This window comes from Syngnathus typhle, linkage group LG22 (assembly GCF_033458585.1).
Source record: "Syngnathus typhle isolate RoL2023-S1 ecotype Sweden linkage group LG22, RoL_Styp_1.0, whole genome shotgun sequence".
Lineage (NCBI taxonomy): Eukaryota > Metazoa > Chordata > Actinopteri > Syngnathiformes > Syngnathidae > Syngnathus > Syngnathus typhle.
The window spans coordinates 4,314,561-4,339,259 of record NC_083759.1 but is presented as its reverse complement, the minus strand read 5'-3'; the positions used below and the strand labels follow the sequence as shown (position 1 = coordinate 4,339,259).

The 24,699-nt window shown below is 39.0% G+C and overlaps 1 protein-coding gene across 2 annotated transcripts in view; it reads left to right on the top strand.

The window, feature by feature from the left end:
* LOC133146487 (neurexin-3b-like) overlaps window positions 1–24,699 on the top strand; it is a 143,362-nt gene extending 118,663 nt beyond the window's left edge. For both annotated transcript variants that reach the window (XM_061270285.1, XM_061270283.1), the window contains 4 exons: window positions 41–212; window positions 4,762–5,072; window positions 12,595–12,673; window positions 22,223–24,699. In XM_061270285.1, coding sequence (XP_061126269.1) covers window positions 41–212; window positions 4,762–5,072; window positions 12,595–12,673; window positions 22,223–23,193 — 1,533 coding nt within the window. In that variant the 3' untranslated portion in view covers window positions 23,194–24,699. The remainder of the gene's footprint in view (window positions 1–40; window positions 213–4,761; window positions 5,073–12,594; window positions 12,674–22,222) is intronic.

Sequence of the window (24,699 nt, the reverse complement as noted above, 5' to 3'; positions counted from 1 at the left end):
GTTTGTTGATCATTTCTCCACCCTTCTGATTCTTTTCCAGGAGCAAGGGAAAGTCGGTGTGACCTTCAACATTGGGACGGTGGACATCAGTGTTAAGGAGCTTACGACAGCGGTAAATGATGGCAAATACCATTTGGTTCGATTCACCAGGAATGGAGGAAATGCCACATTACAGGTGGACAACTGGCCAATCAATGAGCACTTTCCTTCAGGTATGCTCTACTTTATTTATGGTCGTTCCTTCATGGCTTAGTGGAGGTTTATTCATTTTAAATCACTGGACGCCACCTATCAACATGCAACTTACCCTTTCCTTGTAAAATGCAATAAGCATACTTTGGGGTTTTATTGTATCCTATGTCCGAATCTTATTCCGAGCATTTCCAGCGCAACATATAACCAAATCATTTCAGGAAGGGGACTGAAAACTCCATGAGCGAGCAAGGCGATAGCAGTAGACGTTAGAAGTTGCCTTTAGGTCAGATAAAGCAGCTGTCTGGGTCTTTCGTAACGGGAGCGGCACGATCACAGAATACGAACAGGGTCATCAAATAGCGGTTTCAAAGGCTCTGGCTTTTCTGTGATGAGGATCTGTGAAGTTCTCCTCAGCTTGCAAGATGGATAAAAATGAGAGTGAAGGCAGATTTAAGGACATCTGTTAAACTAAATTGAGTTGTAACATAACAAACACCAAGAGTAAACAAGTTTATCCTTTGTCTGCTTGTAATCGCAACATGCTTCGAGCAATTTCCCACTTGCGTGCCGTCACCACCAACTGGGCCCCGTCCTCCCTTGGCCGTGACCTGGCACACTGTTTGTAGTTTGGTTCAGAGCCATGCAGGTGATGTTAATTCCTTCTGTCGCTCGCTTTCTTTTTGCCATTGGCTGTCCTCCGTTTTTCTTCGACCAGATAGACTGGTCTTAGGTCTTAGTCACAGCATTGCAGCATGCCTTTTTGGGTTGAACCAATTAATGAGTACGAGTCATAACCACATCGGTTTATCTGTTCCTCAGTTCCATTTTCAACAGCCATTAATTTGTCAGAGCCGTTTGACCCCCACCAACCTTCTTAATTATCTCAAAGTGCCCTCCGTGTCAATGCACTGTGGTTGTTTTCCAACACCTCTCAATATTCCATTAAATGCCCACTCGGAGAGGCTGATGAATGTTTCAGTCGGACCTCACATGGAAAAAAACACCGGCAAAGACGTTAATCCTTTAATCGTTAAAATCATCCAAGTGCTCAAATTGATATTCTCCACCTCAATGCATTGTAATTTATTTTCTTTCTTTGGCACAGGTCCTTTGTGGAACAGTCACTGATAGTAATTACACAGTTAGTGATTGATTCTTTTCTTGCCTTTATTCGTTGTAAAAAGCAACTCTTGAGTAGTTACATGTTGTGATGCAGCGTCATCGATTGACATTCTGTGTTAAACGTGAAGGCGGCAGGCTCCACGGGGTGCTGGGGGATGCTCGACAAACTCTTACCAGATGGTGGGCCCGCCTCTTCTCCCTGGTTGGAAATAGAGGACAGAGGTGTTTGGTTGTCATAGTAAGGTTTTTGCTTTGAAGATGATCTCGTGTTAATTGGATATCACATCGGGGTTTGCTTAAAGTGGATTTATCAGCGCTTGCAAATGCTTAGGTCAGATTGGGCTAAATTCAAAGAAAAAAAAGTGTATATAGGATGATTTCAAAACAGCAATCGAGAAATCATACAAACAAAGAAAAATATTTAGCTGAGATATGCAAGGGTGGCTGATTGCACTCAAAGCAGAAAGTGAAGGAAATAGATGTGATGCACAGTAGAATGGATGATTGACTGGAGAGTTCCAAATAGTAAAAAAAAGAGAAAGTGAAGGTATCGTTAAAATAAGGTATGGTTGGGCGTTACGATGTGTTTATATAACCGATGGTGGCAAATATCCAGCTTTAGACAGGACCACAGTTCATCAAATGTGCTCATCTTCCCCAATCGGACAGAATGCCTATAGCCTGTCACAGAGGCCATTTTTCACCATTTTGATGGCACCTCTGTGAAATGATGGAGCAAGCGCGGAACCAAACCTACAACACATGGCACTTTTCAAACATCTATATTTGCTGAAATATTTGTATTAAAAAAAAAACAACAACAAATAAACAGATGAAACATCCATAATTTTAATTAACCTTGAATGTTTTAATAGTTACCACTTATGCAATTACTTAGCATTAGCCTCCCCGTTCACAATCTATTCACAGGAATCATTCTTAGCCACTCTGTAACAAAGGCCCATTTTTATTAGCAAGGTTTGTCCAATTCTCAAATAACCAAATAGAAATCGTCCTCATTAGCAGGACAATTATCGTGTGCCATATTCAATCCAAGTGGAACTATCGCTTCATTAATCTACCAGAACAATATTGGAGGACGTTGCACCTATATTGAAACATTAGCAATGCCTGGCAAGCCTTCACTGATTTGTTCCAATAGTGTGAAGAGCAACCTGTCCTCTTTTAAAAAGTAATTTAGCTTTAAATTATCACCCGTTTGAGTTCATTTGTACACCTTTTTATTCCTGGTGAAGGAAAGGCACTGACACAGTATGAGGATGACCAAATTCCAAGTACCGTATTTTCTGCACTATAAGGCACACCGGATTATAAGGCGCACCTTCAATGAATGGCCCATTTTAAAACTTTGTCCATATATAAAGCGCACCGGATTATAAGGCGCATAGGAGAAATAACTCAACGTGGCTCAAACGTTAATGCACTCACAATATAGTAACACTCGAAATAGTGAAAACAATAACAATATATCAATAACTCAACGTTGCTCAAACGTTTATATCACACAACACACAAAATAAACACGTAAAGCTTACTTTAACAAATTAGTCCTCATCCATGAATCCATATTGGTCCATATATAAGGCGCACTTTTGAGACAATTTGAGGTTTTTAAGTGCACCTTAAAGTGTGTCTGTCGGGTGACAGACCAAGCTAGCGGCATAGCTGTCATTTCTTGGAGTTGACAGAATACTTTGCAATTGAATAACAAGATTTCTACACCTGTTTAAAAACTGTTTTTCCAAAACATGTTTTGGTAATATGGTATTTTTTTGTTATCTGATGATGATGATTATTAATGTGTGGCCAGAGAGATTTAAAAGCAGGTGGTGTCCAGTGGGAGTTAGCGCCCGATTACCTCCAATTAGCTTCAGAAGATTGTTTATGGATGTCTACCTATTTAACTGCTGTTTGTCTTATTTTCCAGATGTATTTTGTGATTTTCTAATACGTACTTTATTCTTGCAGGTTAATCAATCTCCGTGAATGTATTTTCATCTGATGTGGAATTTTTGAACGTAAATTAAAAAAATAATAACAATCAAAAGATACCTGGTTAAAACAGCATAAATATTTTATAAAAATAAAAATAAACAAAGATAAAATTCTTCTAAACCACTGTATAAATGTGTTTTGTGTTTTGCCAACCCTTTCAAACTGTTTGTTAAACTTTAAGGCAACAGCGACATTGAGCGCATTCAAATGGCAAATAAGAAAATCCCATTCAAATATACCCGGCCAGTAGAAGATTGGCTTCAGGAGAAAGGTAACCCTCTACCCAACTTCTCCAGTGCACATTTTTGATTTGCTCCCATTCCATCAACTTGTTCCCGACTTCAGAGAATGGAAAACCATCCCTTAAACCCTTTAAAAACATGTAAAATATTGAATTTCATTTTTTTTTTTTTTTGCCATTTCCTCCATTTTTGAGTTAGCTCTCATTGTCATTGTCATCATTTAAAACTTTGCTTGTATCCTTGGAACCAGTTAAAGGGACTGGGCAGCGAATGGGGGGAAAATAAATCCTAAGAATCATGACTTCGAAAAAAAAAACTCACTCCCTCAACACTTCTTTTAGCTGAATAATGTTCATGACTCACCATAACAACATTATAAACAACATATAAAGTTAATTGGAGAAATCCGATATAACTTGATTATAAAGTCCCTTTAACAAGTGCTAAAACATGTCTAAAAAAAAAATACCATTAAGTGCTACTGCCTGCATGATTGCACATGTGCTATTTCATTTTTGTGACCCCTCCTCCTTCTGTGTTCCCAATCATGTCCATGACAAGCTTGTATAATACCAATGAGCTTTCTAATTGCCAACCTACACATATCTTGGATAAGTCCGTGTATTTTCATCTCATAATGAATGGATGGTGTCATTTCCCACAGTATTTAATGAATTTTTCATTTAACACGTTGTGAATGTGTTTTGCTCATTTTTCTAGCTTGACACCTGACAGTTATTTGTCAAAGTTTTTATCATATGAGCTCACAATTTTGTGGAGACAAAATTAGAGAGTTCATACATTTTTTTTCTTGAATAGCATTAAGGCTGGTACACTCACTGGACATTCAATAGGTATACCTCAAGAAGCTAACAAAATATCATTTGAAGATTTATTCTTATATTAAAATAAAATCACATTAGCCCTTATATGAGATGTAATTAAGTAAGGTTGACACAAATTTTATACAATTGTGCAATTATACTTAATGAAGTGTCCAGTGAGTAGATTTTTAAAATAATAGTAGTTAACTATTGTAGTTTTGCTATTTTAAAAAACAAAAGCAGATTCATCATCTCACACCATTTGAACATTCTACATTCATTCAGTGACCACCTAGTTATGATAATTATTTTTTTTACTTGATCTATATAACCTTTATCTATATAACCTCCTCCTGTCCTAGGGCGGCAACTCACTATCTTCAACACCCAAGCAACTATTTCCATTGGTGGAAACGATCGCAAGCGACCCTACCAGGGTCAGCTTTCAGGCCTCTATTACAATGGCCTGAAGGTTCTCAACATGGCCGCCGAAGGCCACGTCAATATCAAGGTGAACGGCAGCGTTCGCCTGGTGGGAGATGTCCCGGCCAGTAGGGGCGGGGCACGCACGACCACCTCGGTACCCCCCGAGATGTCCACGACCTTTATCGAGACCACCACCACCCTGTCCACGACCACCACTCGCAAACAACGCTCGCCACCCACTATTCAGGTAAGAAGTCAACATTCCACTTGTCCAGTTATTGTGACCACTGGTGCAAAGCAAGAAAAAAAATCTGTTTTGTATGACTTTTAAACCATATTGTTTAAATTCAGCCTTAAAGAACCCTTCTAGCACAAAATTCAATAACCAAGATGCACCATCACTGATATTTATGTACCGTATTTTCCGCACTATAAGGCGCACCTAAAAACCTCCAATTTTCTCAAAAGCCGACAGTGCGCCTTATAATCAGGTGCGCCTTATATATGGACCAATATTGAGCCACAACAGCAGGCGTGTCCAAAGTCCGGCCCGCGGGCCAAATGTATATATCTGGGCCATTCGTTGAAGGTGCGCCTTATAGTGCGGAAAATACGGTATGTGTGTTGACCGAAACAGACATTTTGGTCTCTGTTTGCAAATCTATTTTCAGTCCACTTCACTTCTGTCTCTCAGGTGAGATTTAGCCAATCCCTCAACTCCTTTTTGGATTGCCACAATGAGCGTCGGGTGGCAGGAGCCAATCCCACGCTTAATTAATGATCGCTCCAAGGGGACATACATTTAATTTTCTTCCTGTTGCTCTCTATGGCTTAGCTGAGGGTCAGGCGTGTTCACTTGGTCCTCGAAGAGAAAAAAACAAATGACGACATCATATAAGCGAATTAAATAGTGGCTCTTAATACCTTTCCATTCGTTCATACATGATGTCGTAGGATAAATAATTCGAATTCCACTGGTTTGATCTTCTCGTGTGATCGTGATAGTTTCTCGCTTTGTGTTAGGGCACCAACAGCTCACTGCAGGGTGATTAAACCGCAGGGGCTTTTGTAATGGATGTCTCCGACATCATTCACAGCTTGTATCGAGCCAAAGGAAATGTTTTTTTCCGCGTCATTTGTAGCATGTAACCCTGCTGTCTTGTCAACTGAAACTCGCGCAACAGGTCTCTGGCCCGACGAGCGTCAAACGTCATATATAAGCGGGATGTTTCCAGCTAGTGCGAAATTTTATACTTGTGTCCAATTAAGATAAGCCTGAATAAATAGACAGTGTTGACTTGCCATGATACAAATGGATAAAAGCAGCTAAACGGAACATATCACTTCAGCGGCTGAGATTGTCCCGGTCATTATGCGACGTATCATTTGGAATAATTGTGGATTATGTAACCCCCTTGCATGTTATTTGGGGGGGATTTACAATTTAAAATTCAGGTTCTTCTTTAAGAACAGATGACATTTGAACCCACAGTGGGTGCCAGCACACTTACATGGATTATACAAGTGGAACAGTCATTTATTAAATCCTATGCTAAGCTTTTTCACACAAGTTAGGAATTTGCAATGAGAGCCTATTTTCTCTTTGGTCTTCAATTGAACTTTTTTTTTTTTTTTCCCTACTGCAATTCTAACCATTTATATGAACATTACATTCCTTTGGCTAGTAGCGATTTAATGGGATGATAACCATCTTTTTGTTTTAACTCGAGTATTCTTCAATTTTTATTTGCACTATGTTGTGTGCTTGGGTGAAGCAGCTATTTTTTTTTTCTTGTTATTTTATTCATACATTGCAGTTGCTATTCTGTATATATTTAAATAATACCAGATGGTTTATATGTGGCTTGTTAACGCTATTATATGGTTCTTTATGGTTTCGCAATGTTTTTAATCCTATTTTCAACCTCATAAAGCGTTTCAGACTAATCTGTTAAGGTTACATGTTAATCTCAATGGTTATATAAAGCTGATAGGTAGGTTGCAGTTATTATTTTTTCTTTTCATGATGGATAAATTCCAAACCCACCCAGAATAGATTCAAATCCAAAAATAGAGAGAACACTTGGTGCCACTGCTTGTGAGTTACTTGGTGTGAGCTGTGGCCAACAGCAGCACCTAAATAAGTGTGCTTATTGCATTCGCTTATAAATTTTACTATTCCCCGAGTTTTTAGTAAACAATACAATAATTTCACTCCATTTCAATTTTCATCTGCTAAAAAGACAGGATATGAATTCATTAATTTGATTTGCACTCATTAAGTTGAAGCCAAAAGGGACCCATGCGTGAAGCTGCCAGCATCAGCCGTTACAAAACGCCTTCATTGATTTTATATCGAACCCTTGAAGTCATAATTGCCGTTCACCGTGAGAAATTGTGAAAAGGATTGAAAAGGAAGCTCCGAGCGGATCCCACAAGAAGAAAGTGCAAGATTAAAACTGCACTATTGGTTTTCCATTTCACACATTGTGACAAGCAAGCCAATAAACTTTTTTTTTTACAAACTGTAATAATAAATTCTCTTTGAATACCATTAATTATATATTCTTTGGCAGTGGCAGAAAACCATACAAACAAGTATAATGCAAGTTGTGCCTCAAATTACTTTACATCCATAACTGTGACTACAAATTTCCCAGCAATACGAATTTTTACATTAACACACTCAGCAATGCTGGTACATAAAATAGAAAATCATATTGTGAAATGCACTCAAGTCAAGGCATTATATTCTGCCGTCATTTTACAGTGGTTTATATATTTAATAACAGCAAGGTTTTACGTTTGATCAAATGTAGAACTCAACTTGTCTGTTTCTGGCATACACTGAGTTTGTGAGTAAGTCTGTTTGGCGCAAGGCTTCCCTGATGACCTTGTACACTGCGGCAGGGGGGTGATTAAGGATCAGGGCCGAAGACCATTTCCTTTTTCAGGAGAAGATGAACGACCCTGTTTGAAAGTGGCTGCCTTTGGCCTCGGGGCAATTAGAGTTTTCTGTGTGCCAGCAGCCCTTGCTGTGCTGCCTGGTCTGGCCTTGAGAAAAAGAGAAATAATCGCCACATAACCAGTTTTGCTGAAACCGACACTGCGGGGTTGAGCGATCTTTTGTTAGCTTTATTTGTCTTTTCCAGTTTGTTCGTCGCATTGAACCGCCCGATTTGTATATTCTCTATAAAAAATTGGTTTAGGAGATCATGACACTTGAGGATTTGGCTCTACAAGTTGATACTGGAATGTTTGACTTGACCCACGGACATGACACCTTTCATTTAAATCAGGGGTGTCAAACTCTTCATTTTCGCAGGCCGCATTGTAGTCATAGCTTCTTTTGGCGGGCCATTATGACCTATTATTAAATGAAAATAAATATTAAATGTTAAATACAATTTTATAATCTGCAGGGTATAAGTAGCTTGGCACAGGAGCAAGGTTTTTTATTATTTTTGAAATTGTTCATTTAAATATATACAGTTTTTTTTCATCTCGCAATTTGTGATGCCATTTCCATCATTCTTAGAACTTTTCCTTATCTGGCACCGAGTGAAGAACATGGACAGGCAGTGTGACAGATAAAGAATAGGGCACAGTGCCATTGATTTGCCGTGTAATACAAGCGTGTGCCTTGTCAGACTGCCAAAACTGAGATTGAACATGATAACAAGTACAACACACTGTCCATAAACCTCTAATAGATAGTAGAGGGACAGGAAGAAGTGGGATAGTTAGAAAGTACCGTATTTTCCGCACTATAAGGCGCACCGGATTATAAGGCGCACCTTCAATGAATGGCCCATTTTAAAACTTTGTCCATATATAAGGCGCACCGGATTATAAAGCGCACCATTAATGCATCAGGTCAGATTTTTAATCCAAATCATTCTCCATTTTATTTTTTTCATTTCAACTTCAGACGCAACAAATGACTTTATAATCACAAAATAATGATCCATAATCTTTTTGAGTCATGATTCATAGTCTTCAGCGGGCCACTTATGATTGATTTCATAAAGACATTGACATAAATAAATCTAGTCAGTTTTTAGTCCTTTATTTGAATGCTTTTAGCCATGTCTGTATGAAGTTATATAAAAGTTCAAGGTGACGAAGCGGCACCACAGAGAATATTAAGAAGTTGCTTTGAACCGTGTCTGTGATTTGCCCTTGCTTTTCCGTCGTCACTTTGATCTCTCAACGTGTAACCATATTGCATATCCATGGCAACTGTCTGCTGGGATGAAGCGCTTGAGGAAAATTGATTTGTCTTGGTTCTTCGTTTCTTTTCCTCTCATCTGCTCAAGTAAAACACACACACACAACAGTTTTAGCCATCAGGCATTCTGCCATTGTAAATAAACCAAATTGGGTATGATGGAAGAAGTAATGGGCTTCTATAATGTGTTGTTTCTCAAATGGCTTTTGTTTCTCTGTTTCCTTCACCCTTTAGGGCAGAAAAGCATTTGAAGGTCATTTATTATGACTGTGGTGTGTTCAAGAGCAACTTCCATGATGATATGACTCAGTGGAATATAGTCTGTGCTTGTGTTCCTCCTATTCGCCTCCCCAGACAGCGCTATCATACTCATACTTCATGTCATGTTTGTTAGCCTGGAGAGTTTTAGCCTTTACATTGCTTTTATTGACCCCAAGGGAGAAAATGATACTGTTGAGGCGTCAGAAGCTGTCAAAGGGTTTTCAATAATATATTTTTTTGTGACATCATGACCACTACTATTACTACCATAATTTCCGGACTATAAGGCGCACCAGACTATCTTCAATGAATGGCCCATTTTAAAACTTTGTCCTTATATAAAGCGCACCGGACTATAAGGCACACCATTAATGCATCATGTCAGATTTTTAATCCAAATCATTCTCCATTTTATCTTTTTTATTTCAACTTCAGACGCAACAAATTACTTTATAATCACAAAATAAGTCTCCATAGTCTTTTTGATTCATGATTCATAGTCTTCAGCGGGCCACTTATGATTGATTTCATGACTCAATGCTTCGAGCCAGTTTAAATTTAGGAATTCAAACTGACTATAAGGCGCACTGTCGGCTTTTGAGAAAATCTTTGGTTTTTAGGTGCGCCTTATAGTCCGGAAAATACGGTACTTAATCCCAAGCAAAGAAGTTTGTAAGAACATGCTGCTTAAAATAGCTTAATCTTCAATCATGGTAATATTGTCACGAGTTTTAGGGTTTCACAATTAACCCAAATAAACTCACTAAGTCATTTATTGCAAAGGATAAATACATTGGATTGTTTTCTGTCTACATGTGCTGCACCACCATTTGTGCTCAAGTACCTGAAAGGGTTATAACGTAGCACTGATGCAAATGGTTAGCCTGTCTATGACAGTTTGCATTGTTTGTTAGCATGCAGCTAATTTATGTTAGTAAAGCAAAGATATGTGACTTTATTAAATTTAATTATTTTTGTTGTTTAATTGGACAGAAGTTTAACTGGGGAATGTTAACTATTTGCTATTTTTGCCTTGATCCATCTTCCGTGTGATTGCTGTTGTGGTGGCGGATCTAGTTCTTTCAGCTGTGAACATAAGATCTTTGAGTTGTGACTGATGTTCCAGAAGGCTGTCTGTCTGCTTGTCTGTATTGATCCCATGAGGAATCCTCCTGGTTGATGTGCAGAAGCAGTCAGAAGTAAAAGCTGTTTTAATGAGGGTTGGTTATTTATTGATTTTGCTGTTGTGTTGTTTGTGGTGTTCGACTCGAACGATGTCATCGAGATTAATCAGGCGCGTGTCCTGCTTTCTGTCACAGTAGATAGCATATGTTGTAGAATATATTTTATGTCTAAATTTGTTAATATGCATTTTGTTGTTCACATTAATAAATGCCTCACCTCAAATATCTGCCATTTTTCCGTATAAACAAACAAGGAAATGTTTTTTGTATGGTTTTTATGGGGTTGGGGTCAAGTTGACCCGCACTCAACTCATCCAAGCATGACTTTATGGAACTTGCTTTGTGCTGGACCAGAAAAAGAGCTTGCAGGAAAATATTTGTGTAAATGCCGCTACCTGGAATAACAGTTTTACAGGCGAATAATTACACAAAACAATTTTTTTTGCTACTAGAGTATATCCTACTCTACGCTATGGAGATTTAGAGAATTGGATTTCCCCAGCTGTGAAATCAGTTTTTGTAGTCCTGTTAGCCAACCACATCATTCGGCTCTGCTACTGTAGGCTCCCTTCTCAACACACACACACACATATCAGTCTATGGCTTTTTTTTTTTTGCATGTCACTTCCTTAGCTCTGTATTAGGCAAACGCACCTTCAGTCCTTCATGAGAAGCGCTTCAATCACAACCCCTGAGGCATAGATGCATCATGCGTTTCATGAAGATGAATGGACTTACATCTCGCCGGCTTGCAAATGTCAAACATGTCACTTGAAAGCTATTTTCTCAGAAACGCAATCAGCCACTTAGATGACGTGGCGTTTAAGGGGTCACTGACCGGTTTGAAACTGAAAGCTACCTCTTGGGTGATGATTAATGCAAAGGAGGATGACATTTTACAAGGTGGAAATTGCCGGAAGTTACTCTGAAGTGTCCATTTCATGTCTGTGTCCTCGCCGCCCACATCTGTTGTCATCATCATCATCATCATCATAACAAGCAATAACCAAGCCATTTACACCCATAATGCGGCTTCAATAAATAATGTTTTTACCAGAGGACTGTAATTTCCATCAATTTTGCTAAAACGGACCACTTTCCAGCCTCCTAATGCCTGTGCACTTAATTAGGTGTAAAGTGTGCACAAACATGTTCCTACATGTTGGGAATATGAAATATTTGGAATATGCCTTATCCACATCTCAAGTATGCTCTTCAGGCGGACCTTTTCAAAGCAGCATTCTGAGCTAAGGGGGGGTGCGCCTTTCATTATTCTGTCAAAGCCAATGATATTTAGAGCCCCATGCACGCAGCACCACTGCAAAACTCAATCAGTGTTCTGATTTCATAACCCTGCTCGGTGACAGCACCTGCTTTATTACCCTGCTGATTCATTCTAATAAACAGTGACTGCTCGGCACAGCTTGAAATACAACCAACATCCTCCAATCTTGTCCTTCTTGGTTTTCCCCTCCAAAAGATGAAAAGAAATAGGACTGTTGCAGGGAGAAGGAGAAGGCCATTAAGTGTAGGTAGGCAAGGTGTGTGTTAGAAGTGGGTAATAAAAAAATAAATAAAAAAAAGTTGAATGTCAAAGTCAAGACAGGTGGACAAATAACCTCAACTGTTTCCCAGTCTTTAGTCAACAGAAGATTTTCAAGCCCCTTCCCATAAAAGGCTCACCAAAGAAAAGCTGCATGGGTTAATTATGCACTCATACCCAATACCCGCCAATGCCACATCTAATAAATTAACAATTCTTACTTCTCTCTGTCACTATACCTTTTTTTTTGTATTTATTGTATACTGTATTTTTCATGTTTAAATTTGATTGTGAATGGTATTTAATTCCATCCTAAATGTTTTTCTTGGTGACCTATCTTTGTATCCATCCATCCATCCATCCATCCATCCATCCATCCATCCATCCATCCATCCATCCATCCATCCATCCATCCATCCATCCATCATCTTACATCTTATTTTATAGCTAGCTAGGTATCTCCACTGAAATGACCGATTCCTGTTTAAAACTTACTCAGTGTTTATATGTGTGTGTTTGTGTGTGTTTGTTTGCATTTGTGTTTCCACAGACAACAGATGACATAGTTTCATCAGCCGAATGCTCTAGTGATGACGAGGATCTGGAAGAGTGCGATTCCGGACACACAGGTGGGATGAGTGTGTCAAATTGTGCTTGCTCGGAACCCGAGTCAGATTCCCCCCCAATTGTTTTTTATTTTTTATTTTTCTGCTTCTGAGGAGCCTTTCCTCTTAGCATCATGTCCCATTAGAGCTTCAAGTGTAACTTAAAAAGACAGTGTTGAAAAATAGCGACCTTCTAAAACATTGTCACACACAAATTTAGTAGGATTTTGTGATAAAATATAATATAAAATAAATTTGAAAAAGTGTAAATATAAAGTTGGTTAAAATTTAATGGTACACAACAGTGGAACTAAGACATGTTTCGTTTGTACTGTGATTTTCTCAGAGGAAATAATGATTAAATAAAAAAACGAAAAGTGATATTCATATCATATAAGTGTAAAAATATAATAATCCCAAATAAGATAATAAAAAATAAATTATGGGTCTTTGCCATTTCTGGTCCACTTTTAGTTTTTTTAAAATTAGCCTCTGACAATGTGTATAGAATATTATATATTCAAAAGTTGTTTAAAATCAGTACGCTACTGTATATCGCCAAAGGATGTTCGTTAGCCAGAGGCTAAACTGCACTGCATTTATTTACGGAATAAATTAGTGAATTAATTTTCTGTTGTGTGTCTTTGTACTGTACTAGAATATGCGTACAGTATTTTTTTTTATATACGTTTTCCGAATCCCACCCAAAATTTAAGTTTAAATATATTCAGGGAACTTTTTCATATAACTTCCTACTAAATTCATGTGTGTGGTTTTAAGTATCAATTTTCGGAACTTTGTGTAGGTAAATTTAGTTTACCTGCACATTGACAGTAAAGTAAATGTTACACTTATTTGTAAATAAACACTTATATAAGGGCCTGATTTACTAAGATCTAAAATAGCGACTTTTTGCAGTCGACTGTAATTTAATAAAACTATAATTGGTCAATTCCGCATGAAGAACTGTGAAGAATAAAATTAAAATACAACTCACTATAACACTAATGTAAATACCTTTAAAGTTTGACGTGGAATAATAAAGTCAACTTGTCGACTAATCGGTTTAGTCCCTAACATTTACGCAATTCTTTTACTCAAATTTCAAATAGTTCGATTGCGAGAGCTGTACGAAAAATTTGGGAGTGCAAGTGAAGTGTTAGTGGATGACAGAAATCAATCGCAAAGATAATTACAACAAAATAAAAGCCAGATTTTGTTTGTTTTAACTCATTCCGAACATCCTGCGTAATATTTTTGCCTACTTGCAAACCTTGAGTAAATCAGGCCCTTGGAATTAGAACGATTCCAACATCCAAGTTACACTTAGCTGCGGGGGTCACACTGGTTACTGACATGATGGCATGCTGATACTAATTTTGGTCTCTCAGCATTGAGTGGAGAGGCAGCTTTACTTGCTAAAGTGCAAAATTAGCATCCAGCCCCCATGCCACCCGCACTGATGCTACAAAATGTATCCGTCCTTTTCCTGAGTTCCTCTTGCTGTGGGTGTGTCTCCTTTGACCGAGGATACATTTTGAGTTTGTTTGGAGAACAAAGATGCTTTCAGCATAGACACCGTGGTATGTAGCAGACTAACTGCAACAGAGCCTCTTCCTCCCTTACCTCCTCCTCCTATTCCTTCTCTCTTGTTTGTACCTCTGTTTCCTTTTGTTGGAGGTCTGCCTTACCTGAAACATTCTAATAGAGAACAGATATCCTCGAATTTCTGTGCGCATTGTCTCTTCCCTGTACACAACACGAAAACACATTTATTTATGCAACACGCACACTTCAAATGGGATCCGAAAAATTTGGAAAGGAATATTTTTGAGGAAGCTTGGGTTTGAGTGCTCAAATGACAACACTGCTTAATATTGAGCTTGGATCGTGGTCGTATTGTTTTGAATTGACGGTTGTAAGTGGAATTTTTTTTCAGTGGGGTGGCCAAGTTGACGGAACACTTTAGTGAGAGGTAGTCATAAAATGCAAATTTCCCATAGGTGTGTGAGTAGTCTGAGGGGGGGGGGGCCAATGATCGAGATGGCCACCACATAGCTCCGCCCCTGCTTATAATAAAGTTAGAGAATACAGTCAATTATTTTCCTTTTTTGGTGACACAGATAATGTGGCCTAAAGTAACATACTTGTATTCATATATTAACAATATAAAAATAATTCTTTCTTGAAATGCCCTTGCTACTTTATTGCACGCCATTATGACCTTGAATAAGTCACATGAGATGAGAGATTAAACCCTTATTGGTTAATTGTAATGACGCTATTGCTTTTTTGTCAATATATTATTGTGACTATTGCTAACACAACCAGTCCTAACAAAAAACTGTCATGACATTAAGAGAATATTGAGGTGGAATAATACTCAATAATACTCAAACCCAAGTTTTGTCAAATATGGAGGGTTGCAGTGTGAATTAAACACAATAGCCTTCCCTCATATACATTGGTGACTCACATACAAGTCCACACTTTTATGTACCCGGATCGTACATTTCACCATGTTGACGCAGAAATTCATTTCTTCATTTCTTGACCCACTTTCAGCCGTATGCAGTTGCATGACCTGGTGTTGGATTTACATTGTTTTAATTTTGCTTTGGTTTTCTGTGATGCACATTTTTTTGTGTTGATTATAGTTCAGCTTTTGATTTTTGTTTGTTTCATCGTTTTTGTTTTGGCGGGGATGGTTGAAGTAGTATGGGACGCGACCGGGGCAGTTTTTTTTTTTTTTTTTTGTGGGGTGTCTTTCTCATCATCCGTCGTCACATCCTCCAAGCAAGGATAGAGCCGCCGCTCCTCCCGTTTTTGCCTCATCTTGTGCCGCATGAAATTTTGGTGGTTGGAAAAATTCAAAGTTCTCCTCCTCATCAAGTTTGTGTTGATTTATTATTTTGTGCCATATGGCTTCGAAACAAACATATCCCCTCATTGTCGAAACAACTTAGGGAAATGAAAGGCAACAAAATCTTTTATTGCCATCATGTTTTTGTTTTGCCTCATGCAGGCGACCCCATTCTGTCTGAAGAAAGTTGTGTGTGTGTGTGAAAGAATGACTCCCCTGCCACCTCCATCCACACTCACCCATCTTCTTGTCCCGCCTCTCTGCATATACGGTTTGAATGCAGATGGCATAAAAAGACTTTTATTGCTACAAAGTATATCTGTTTTTCTATTCTATCTGTTGCTCCAAGTAGAAGGCATTTGTGGCATGTACCCTGTATTGGACCGTAGTGCAGCTCCAGAAACTAACAAATAACCCCCCCCCCCTCCTCCTCCTCCTCTTCTCGACATGGCCCAGCTTCTGCATGTATATGATTGGCCTCCATTCTGCTACTTCTCTGTCTGCTAACCTCCTCACCAAGCAGGCTTGTGCAGAATGTGGGAACACAGCGGCAGGCCTGCTCCTCCCTTTGAGATGTCTTGCGTTTATGCTTGAACTTGTTGTGATGTCTCTCAGTCCTGTCTGCTGTGTGTGGGTGTCTTATGGTTCTGTTGTCTGTCCTCTCTATATATTAAGAAAAAAAAAATGTTCAACCCTTTTTTATCCCATGTGGGTTCCACAAGAGAGCAAACAAGGAGATTTGTGCCCACTTGCATTACAAGTAGTGACCTAAAACAACCATGCAAATAACACTGGACACTGAATTTAATTATTTTAGTTGTGGCAGCTATAGAATAGAATAGAATAGAATAGAATAGAATAGAATAGAATAGAATAGAATAGAATAGAATAGAATAGAATAGAATAGAATAGAATAGAATAAAACAGATCTTCATTGTCATTGTCACATGTACAACGAAATTTAAAAGTGCCAACCGATCACTGCATCTGCTAAAATAAAAAACAATACAAGCTAAAAGTCTTTACAAACTAAAAACCACACAAAAAACATACACAAACAAGTGACATGTAATTGCACACCCCCATATCTTTGTTAAAAAAATTTAAAAAGTTAAAATGTAGACATGTAAAAGTAATATGTAGATTACAGCTGTTCTTCTGCTCACCGCTGTGTTACGATGATCTTTTTTTTTTTAAGCAGCATTTAGTGTGACAACTGCTGTTGACGAATCTGCTGGTCCTTGATTTAATTAATCTGTCGTATGTGTGTATATGTATATTTACATGTGCATAGTATGTACACACACACACACAATGTCCAGTCTTTGGATAAAGTCAACGTGGAAAAACGGACTGCTGATAAAATCTTAGATGCACCGCGTATTAATAAAAATAGGCCTGAACTTTTTCAATGTCATGTAAAAATATCAACTAATCGTCAGCAGTCCTCTTACTTTTTCAAGGTGATTTGAAGGCATCAATATAATATTCAGCCCGTCCTTTCATGGCCATCTGCTAATCAGCCTGTTACATGTGAGAGGTGAATAAAAGTGCTTCAGCAGGTCTCGGAGCACAATGCAAGTCCTCAAGTCCTCAAATTACTGACTCGCAATTTTCAGGGTTGAAATCACATTGACTTGGTTAGTGCTGGCGCTCCAGCTTTCAGCTTTCATGGTATGCCCACGTGGTTAAATCCCTTACTCGCGGTCAGGATTCATCTCCATTTGGACGGTTCAGCAAATGCAGGATAGACACGGCAAATGGGGAAGTGAAGAGAAGTGCCATTCAATACATTTCTGCATCTGCGACCTTTAAACTGCTGAGGCTGTCAGACTATCAAGATTGTAGACTTATTTACTTAATATTGCTTCGGAAGCCTGTAGGTGTAATATATGAGAGATTTTTTTTTCCCCCCCTCAAGGGCGAATACCTCTAACAACCAGTCGGTGAAATGCTCTCACTCGAGAAAACTCTTAAAGATTATTCTTTTTTCACCGATAAAAGGCGACAGTACTGAGATTGTATCCCCCTACGTGTCTCTCTTTAAAAAAAATAGAAGCAGCTGTGTGTCGAGTGAAACGGAGACTTAGAATATTTCCGTCGAGGCTGCGCTTTCATCCGTCCAATCGCGTCCATCTGGACAAGCGTGGAACACAAACAAAATTTGGGTAGGCAAGCAAAGCCAAAGCTCCGTGTTTACTGAGAAGATGCAAAATGCTTGTGCAAGTGCTTAGCTAGGATTAAAATGTTTACCAGAACATCAAGGTCCTCAACCTCTATTTGAAGCTCTTTTTTTGACTGCAGCAGGTTTCTCTCTAGCAAATGCTTTGTGGAGAAAAAAACAAAGCAAACAACAGAGTGCGAACTCTGCCAAGTAAACAAGGGCAGAGCGAGATCAATTTTACCTTCAACAGAGTCACTTTGACTGCTTGTGCACTGCAAACATATTTCTTGAGAGGGGACAAGACAGAAAAATATTTGATTTAGCAAAGCGGAGCATCCAGAGCTAAGGCTCAAATATGACAAGGTGGTAATGTGGGTGATTGGCATACATCACAATGCTATCTGAATATTATGCAACGAGAACTACCGTGTTTTCCGCACTATAAGGCGCACCGGATTATAAGGCGCACCTTCAATGAATGGCACATTTTAAAACTTTGTCCGTATATAAGATATATACATTTGGCCCGCGGGCTGGACTTTGGACACACCTGCTGTAGTGGCTCAATATTGTTTCATATATAAGGCGCACCTGATTATAAGGCGCACTGTCAGCTTTTGAGAAAGTTTGAGGTTTTTAGGTGCGTCTTATAGTGCGGAAAATACGGTAGGCTAAAAAACCGCTAAAAGTTTATCAATTGGAAATGACAGTTGTTAGTGAAGTTGTATTTTCTCTACTTTGAGCGAGCATGCTAATTCACAGAATAACTCACATTCTCTCTGTCGTTAGCTGCTATACATTTGCATTACATTTTTAAAGACAGTCTTGCCTAAAAAGAAAATACTCGAATGAAAATATTGGTAGCCACACCTCATTAAAAATCCTAAACTCTCCATTTGATCTCTTGTGGAACCCATGACCTCAACTTTTTATCTGTCAGACGAAGGCTGTTGGTTGCTCATGAATGACTAATTAGACTACTTTGACCCTTTGCTGGGTTATAGGACAAACTAACATGTGGCGCTCCTTTATCCCTCGTTGAATTGCTTACCAATGCTTCCTTTGCCTGAGAAAACATCCTGCAGCCCTTGGTGACAGGCACCCCCCCTTTTCCGTCAAGCCTCTACCCTTAACATAACTCCAGCTTGTCGTAGTGGTATTCTGTTCTCTTACTCTCCCTAAATGCAACTTACTTAAGCATGCATTAACCCAACGTCTTAATAGTGCAATTTGAAACAAACATATGGAAAAATGGTCCTCTCCTTTCTGACGTACATCCAGATTGCACGCCCTGTCCTGTGTTTAAAATACTAACAAAAGAAATGTATTTCACTAATAATAATAATGTTTATTATTAGTTAAAGGAAGGTGGTGACACTTTACCTTTAAAATGTCCCTCCTCTTTCTTATTGTCTTCCTCAGTGTGTGCTTTCTGGTTGTTCATCTTTGGTATAGTGTGACAAAATTAATGCCTTTCTTTCTTGCTTATTTCTTTTTATTTATTTATTTTGTCCTTTGGACACATATATGCTCTCAAGCATATATGTGCACCTTTGTTTCTTTCTATAAATGTCAAGATTTGAAATTTCGAATAATTTGCTAAGAATGACTACTGACGATGTTTCTTATGATTGTTTTCTCAATTAGATTGAAGCTTCCCTTTTTTTTTTCTCTCTCTGTGAATCCGCACCAAAAAAAGAGTTTGAATTTGGAAAAAAAAAAAAGAAAAATCGGAAATGGACGCGCAGAGAGAAAAAAAAAAAAAAGCACCTCCAAAGTTCGAGCCACTATCTGTGCAAAGTGTTTAAATGCTGATCTCTACTATTTTTCTTGTCACTTGATGCCTATCTGAGATTGGAATTGGAATGTAATGACTTGGTGGCTTTGGTGCATGGCAAAGAAGTTGCAGCTTAGGGTTTGTAAAACTGTCAGTGTTGAGAGTGCTGTTCTCTTTTGTAGATGGGCATGTACTATATGCTCATTGTTTGTATATCCCCACCCCCTCCCTTCCTTACAGCCAAAAGCTCTAATGCCGCCCGACCGCTTCGTGCCGCCTTTACATGGACATGGCAACTGATGTACACGTTCACCCCCATCTATATCATTTCCTTCCTAGTATGTTCATAGACCCCCCCGTCACCCCCCCCCCACTCCCATATCCTTTAACGTAGACATTCTAAGATATATACAGCCGTCATTTTGATCATAGCCAATGAACAAGGTAGTAAGGATAATGAAAAAAAAAAGGCATCCAGTGAGGCTGTATAAAATTAACTAAAAAATTCTAGATTTTTTTTTTTATACTTAAAAATATATATAAAAATAAAAATATTTCTGTGTATATAAATATACCCTGAAGAGAATGGTGACAATTATTTTTCATGTCATGATGTGTGGATGTGGATGTGTTGTTGCCTCCCTGTACCATCCTGTCTAAAAAAAAAAAAAAATCTATATATACAAAATAATCCAAAAGTGTAATCTACATATAACTTGTCCAAAGGCATTCTTACCCAACTTTCTTTTGTAAACTTTTTTTTTTTCTTCCTGCCAAAATCATGCGGGCAATTTGTTGATGTAAGTTGACAAAACCGATGGTATGCTTTCTTCCTTTCAAAACTGTCTTTTTTTGTAGGCTTCTATGATTTATTATTTTCTTTGTCGTTTCTCTCTTTCCGAGCTGATTTTGTTTTTCTTTAATTATTACTGATCCCTGAATAGCTCTATCTGTGGCTTTACTTTGTGAATGTTTCAACAATGTTTGCTCTAACAGGAAGTTTTTTTTTTTTTTGCAATGCTTTCATTCTTTTATTTTGTTTTTCCATCATTTCTGTTGCATTCTCTTTTTTTTCCCTCCCATGTTGCTGTTTCATAAGGTTTGCATCTTTTTCTAGTGCCCTGTTTGTGAGCCTTTGCAATGTACAAACAAGCCACTTTGGCAAGAGGATGAGTAGCTTCAATGCACATCTGAATGTTTTAAAACTAAACAATCGGGTTACATCGCGGAACCTCCTGATGTCGATTATATTTCGTTCTGCCGTGGAAAATAGTCCTCCTTGGAAATAATGAAAATAGTCATATTCAAATCCAGTGTGAAATTATTACCAACTGGGAATGTTTAAAAAAGATTTTTACATGCTATTCCAACATGTGTAAAGATACGTTCTTCCGAATTTGGGATGTCAGAGTGACAATAAGAAAACATTCAGATGTCACTGAAATGACTTTGTGCCATTGTGGTAAAAAGGTCAAAAGGCAAGAGAGGCCAAGGCAAATCGGGGAGCCTATTAATATTCACGAGGGAAATAGTTGCCTGTTCAGCATAACCTATTTTATTTTTTTTAATAGGCTTGGATCAGTGGATTACACCCGTAAATTTATTTTGACTTTTCCATGGAAGTTAGTTTGTTTTGGTTTGCACAATGATATTCTTTAAATTTAAGGAAATGAACCAAGCCTCTTAAGGAACTTACTGCAAGTAGATATTCATCCTTCAGAAGGATGTCACCATTTTTATGACACTTTAGATGTTTTTTTTTTTTAGGTCAAGGAAACCTGTGCCAATCTTCTCACTTGTCAATTTATTGGAAACATAATTGTAGGAACTAGCAATGGAAAGAGAGAGTAATAAAGAATGACGGTGTGACGGGCCTACAACTTCTCACGTGTCAGAAAAATCTGAAACAAAGTAGAAAAAGGGAATTGTACAATATAGTGGCCTCTGGGACTTTAACTCATTCATTGCCATTGACACGTATAGACGTCAAGGCTTCATCATCCATGATGATGGTTATGTGCTGCTGTTTCGGTTAGCAAAATTGAGCTCAGACATTCCGCTCTTTTAAATAAATACAAAGAAATCTAGTACTAATGAAAGAACTAGGCGTCAAGGCTTCATCATCCATGAAACTTTTTATGTTCCTGGTTATGTGCTGCTGTTTTAGTTAGCAAAATTGAGCTCAGACATTCAGCTCTTGTAAATAAATACAAAAAAATCTATGCTAATGAAAGAACTAGACGTCAAGGCTTCATCACCCATGAGATTTTTTATGTTCCTGCTTATGTGCTGCTGTTTTGGTTAGCAAAATTGATCTCAGGCTCTTTTCGAAGAATACCAAAAGCAAATCGATTAATTTAGTACTACTAAAAGAACTAGGCTACATTGTTTGTTTCTATGTGCATGTTTCTTTTAATGATTGACAAGTGAGTGGAAAATGAGGAAATCTAAAGTCCAGTTGTGAGGATCCTTCCAGATGTTATGGAGTCAGTTTGCTGTGGCTCACCCTTATGCATCCCTTCGAGCCTTTTGATGCAACTCATACCTTTACTAATGGCTGTTCCTTGTTTGGTTCTAACCTTTTTCTCTGTTTGCACTGCTACTGTCTTTTCAGTTTCTTAATGTTCATTTTTGGGTATCATTTTTTTTCCTATGTTGAGCTTTGCATTTTGCGTTCTCTGGTCATCTGTTTTTTTTTTGTTGCTTCTTTGGTATGGGGAAATCTTTCTGCCACCTGACGTCTGTCTCTTTCTCTTTGTCACTTTCCAGGAGGGGAGCTAGTCATCCCCATTTTAATGGAGGATCCCATAGACATCCCTTCTGTATCCACCCGTTCTTCTTTCATCTCCCTTCCCCCAACCCTCCACCCCCTCCTCACCATTATCGAGACCACCAAAGAATCCTTGGCCATGGCCACCGAGGCGGGGGTACCTTGCTTGTCGGACCGAGGCGGCGATGATTGTGATGATGTTGGTGATGATGATGATGATGATGGCATGGTGATTTCGGGGTTTGGCTCTGGCGAAGCATTCGACTCTAGCCTGCCCCCGACTGACGATGAAGATTTTGACAACACCTTCTCCCTGGTAACAGATAAGCTCTTGACCACATCAACCTATGAAGGCGGCTACAAAGCCCTCGCACCCAAGTGGGAGGCCAAGGACTTGAGGCCTAGCAAAGCCTCTGAGGCAGGTAGGACTACACCCACCTTGCCTCTACCCAACCCCCGGGGCACGCCAGCTGCGGCGGCCCCCTCGGCCATACTTCCCAAGCTGCCCGCTGGGAAAATGAACAACCGCGAGGTCAAACCCCCGCAGCCGGACATAGTCCTGCTGCCCCTCCCCACATCTTTGGATTCGGACGGCACCAAGCCGCGGGGTCCTTACATCACCTCGCCCATGCTGCGCACGGTGCCCGCCGCCTTACCCACAGTGCCCGGCGTGGTGCGGCGAGTCCCGCCTGGGGCCTCGGAGGTCATACGGGAATCCAGTAGCACCACGGGCATGGTGGTGGGCATTGTCTCAGCTGCCGCCCTCTGCATCCTCATCCTCCTCTACGCCATGTACAAGTACAGAAACAGGGACGAGGGGTCCTACCAGGTGGACGAGACGCGCAACTACATCAGCAACTCGGCGCAAACCAACGGCGCCGTGGTGAAAGATAAAGCGCCTAGCGGCGGCGCCAAAAGCAGCACCGCCAACAAGAGACCCAAAGACAAGGACAAGGAATATTATGTATAGAATCCAAGTCATTTCCCAACAAACTGTTAGAAACAAATATAGAAACATTTTGACAGTACCATATTGGCAACTGTGATCTCTTTGGAACTCTTTCCGAGTCGCTGGAACATTTCCGCAAGAAAAGCAACAAATAAGACTTGACATGTGAAAGCACACTTACGAGTGTAAGAGTTCTGGAGATGCACATTTTAACTGGGACTCCACGTGGATCTTTTAAAGGAGTTCCAGAGACTATCGGAAGCGTGGGAATCCACAGGACCCCGAAAAAATCGGAGGTTTACGTGCGTGCGTTTGATCCATCGGAGTACTAATGACCCCCGACCTTGTCTGTTGTAACCTTGTAAAATACAATCACTGTCATTTGGGCCATTGGGAGCTTGCATGTGAGGTGTACGTGATTGGTGCTGGCATTTGTTGTCGGGGCGGGATTTCAAGGTTGCGGGAAAGACGCAGTTTGAGGATTCGTAGCTTTCATGGACGTGGTTGAAGTGCAAAATTTACGTCTTTTTTTTAAATTTTATTTTCATTATTGTAAGCATTGGTTGTTGAAAGATGGCAGCACACAAACACTGTGACCACCCAGTAGGATGTGATACATCACTTCATCTCATGTTTTCCCTCATATTTTGAAATACTGAAGTCATTATCTGAAATTATGTTAAGTATATCGCTGATGAATTCGTCCAAAAAGCTAATTTGATATTTTATTACAGATGTTCTTTGCTGGTGTATTTAGTGTTCTGTTTTTGTTTTTTTTCTACGTTTGTTTTGTTTGAATTCACAACTGTAGCAAGAGTGAAGATCTTTTGCCAGCACTGCCTGGAGATAAAATGATCAAGGATTTTTTTTTTATGGTCAAATATTAAATAAGATTGGTTTTTCTTAGTGGATTTTTGACTGTGCTGAAACTGTCACTCCGTGGACTAATAACTGTTTTGATGATTTTCATGGTATATATGGATTGATTGATTTTTTAGCAACAATTGAAAAATGCTGAAAAGAGGAATAAAATAGAGATGATGACGATGATGATTTTCTTCTATTGGGTTTGGAGAAGAATTGCCAGCACCTTAACTTTCAGTTTCATTTCTTCCTTGGTTTCTAACTGTGACACCTTTTTTGTCAGCTCAGCATTTTGTATTTGATTTTCTTCTGTTGTTGTTGTAGCAGCCTAATTTCATGTATTGTTTCTGCGATATTATTATTTTTGATTTGTTACCATTCCGTTACTTATCGCTAAACCGTTCTTGTTTATTTTCAAATCGGTCAACTTTCACTCTGATGTTTTTTGTGTTAGTACTTGACTCGTCTTCTGCTCCTCTGACTCCGAACCTTGAAATTAAAAAGAAAAATGTTGTTCCCAAACTTTTTCAATTGTGTGTGCGCCTGTGATAGTCTCATTCGAGAGGGGAGATAAAGGTGTGCAGATATCGTCTCCGCCAGCGACTATTCACCAAAACACATTTTCTCAACCACTTTCCAACACTTCAATGGATTCTTTTTAGA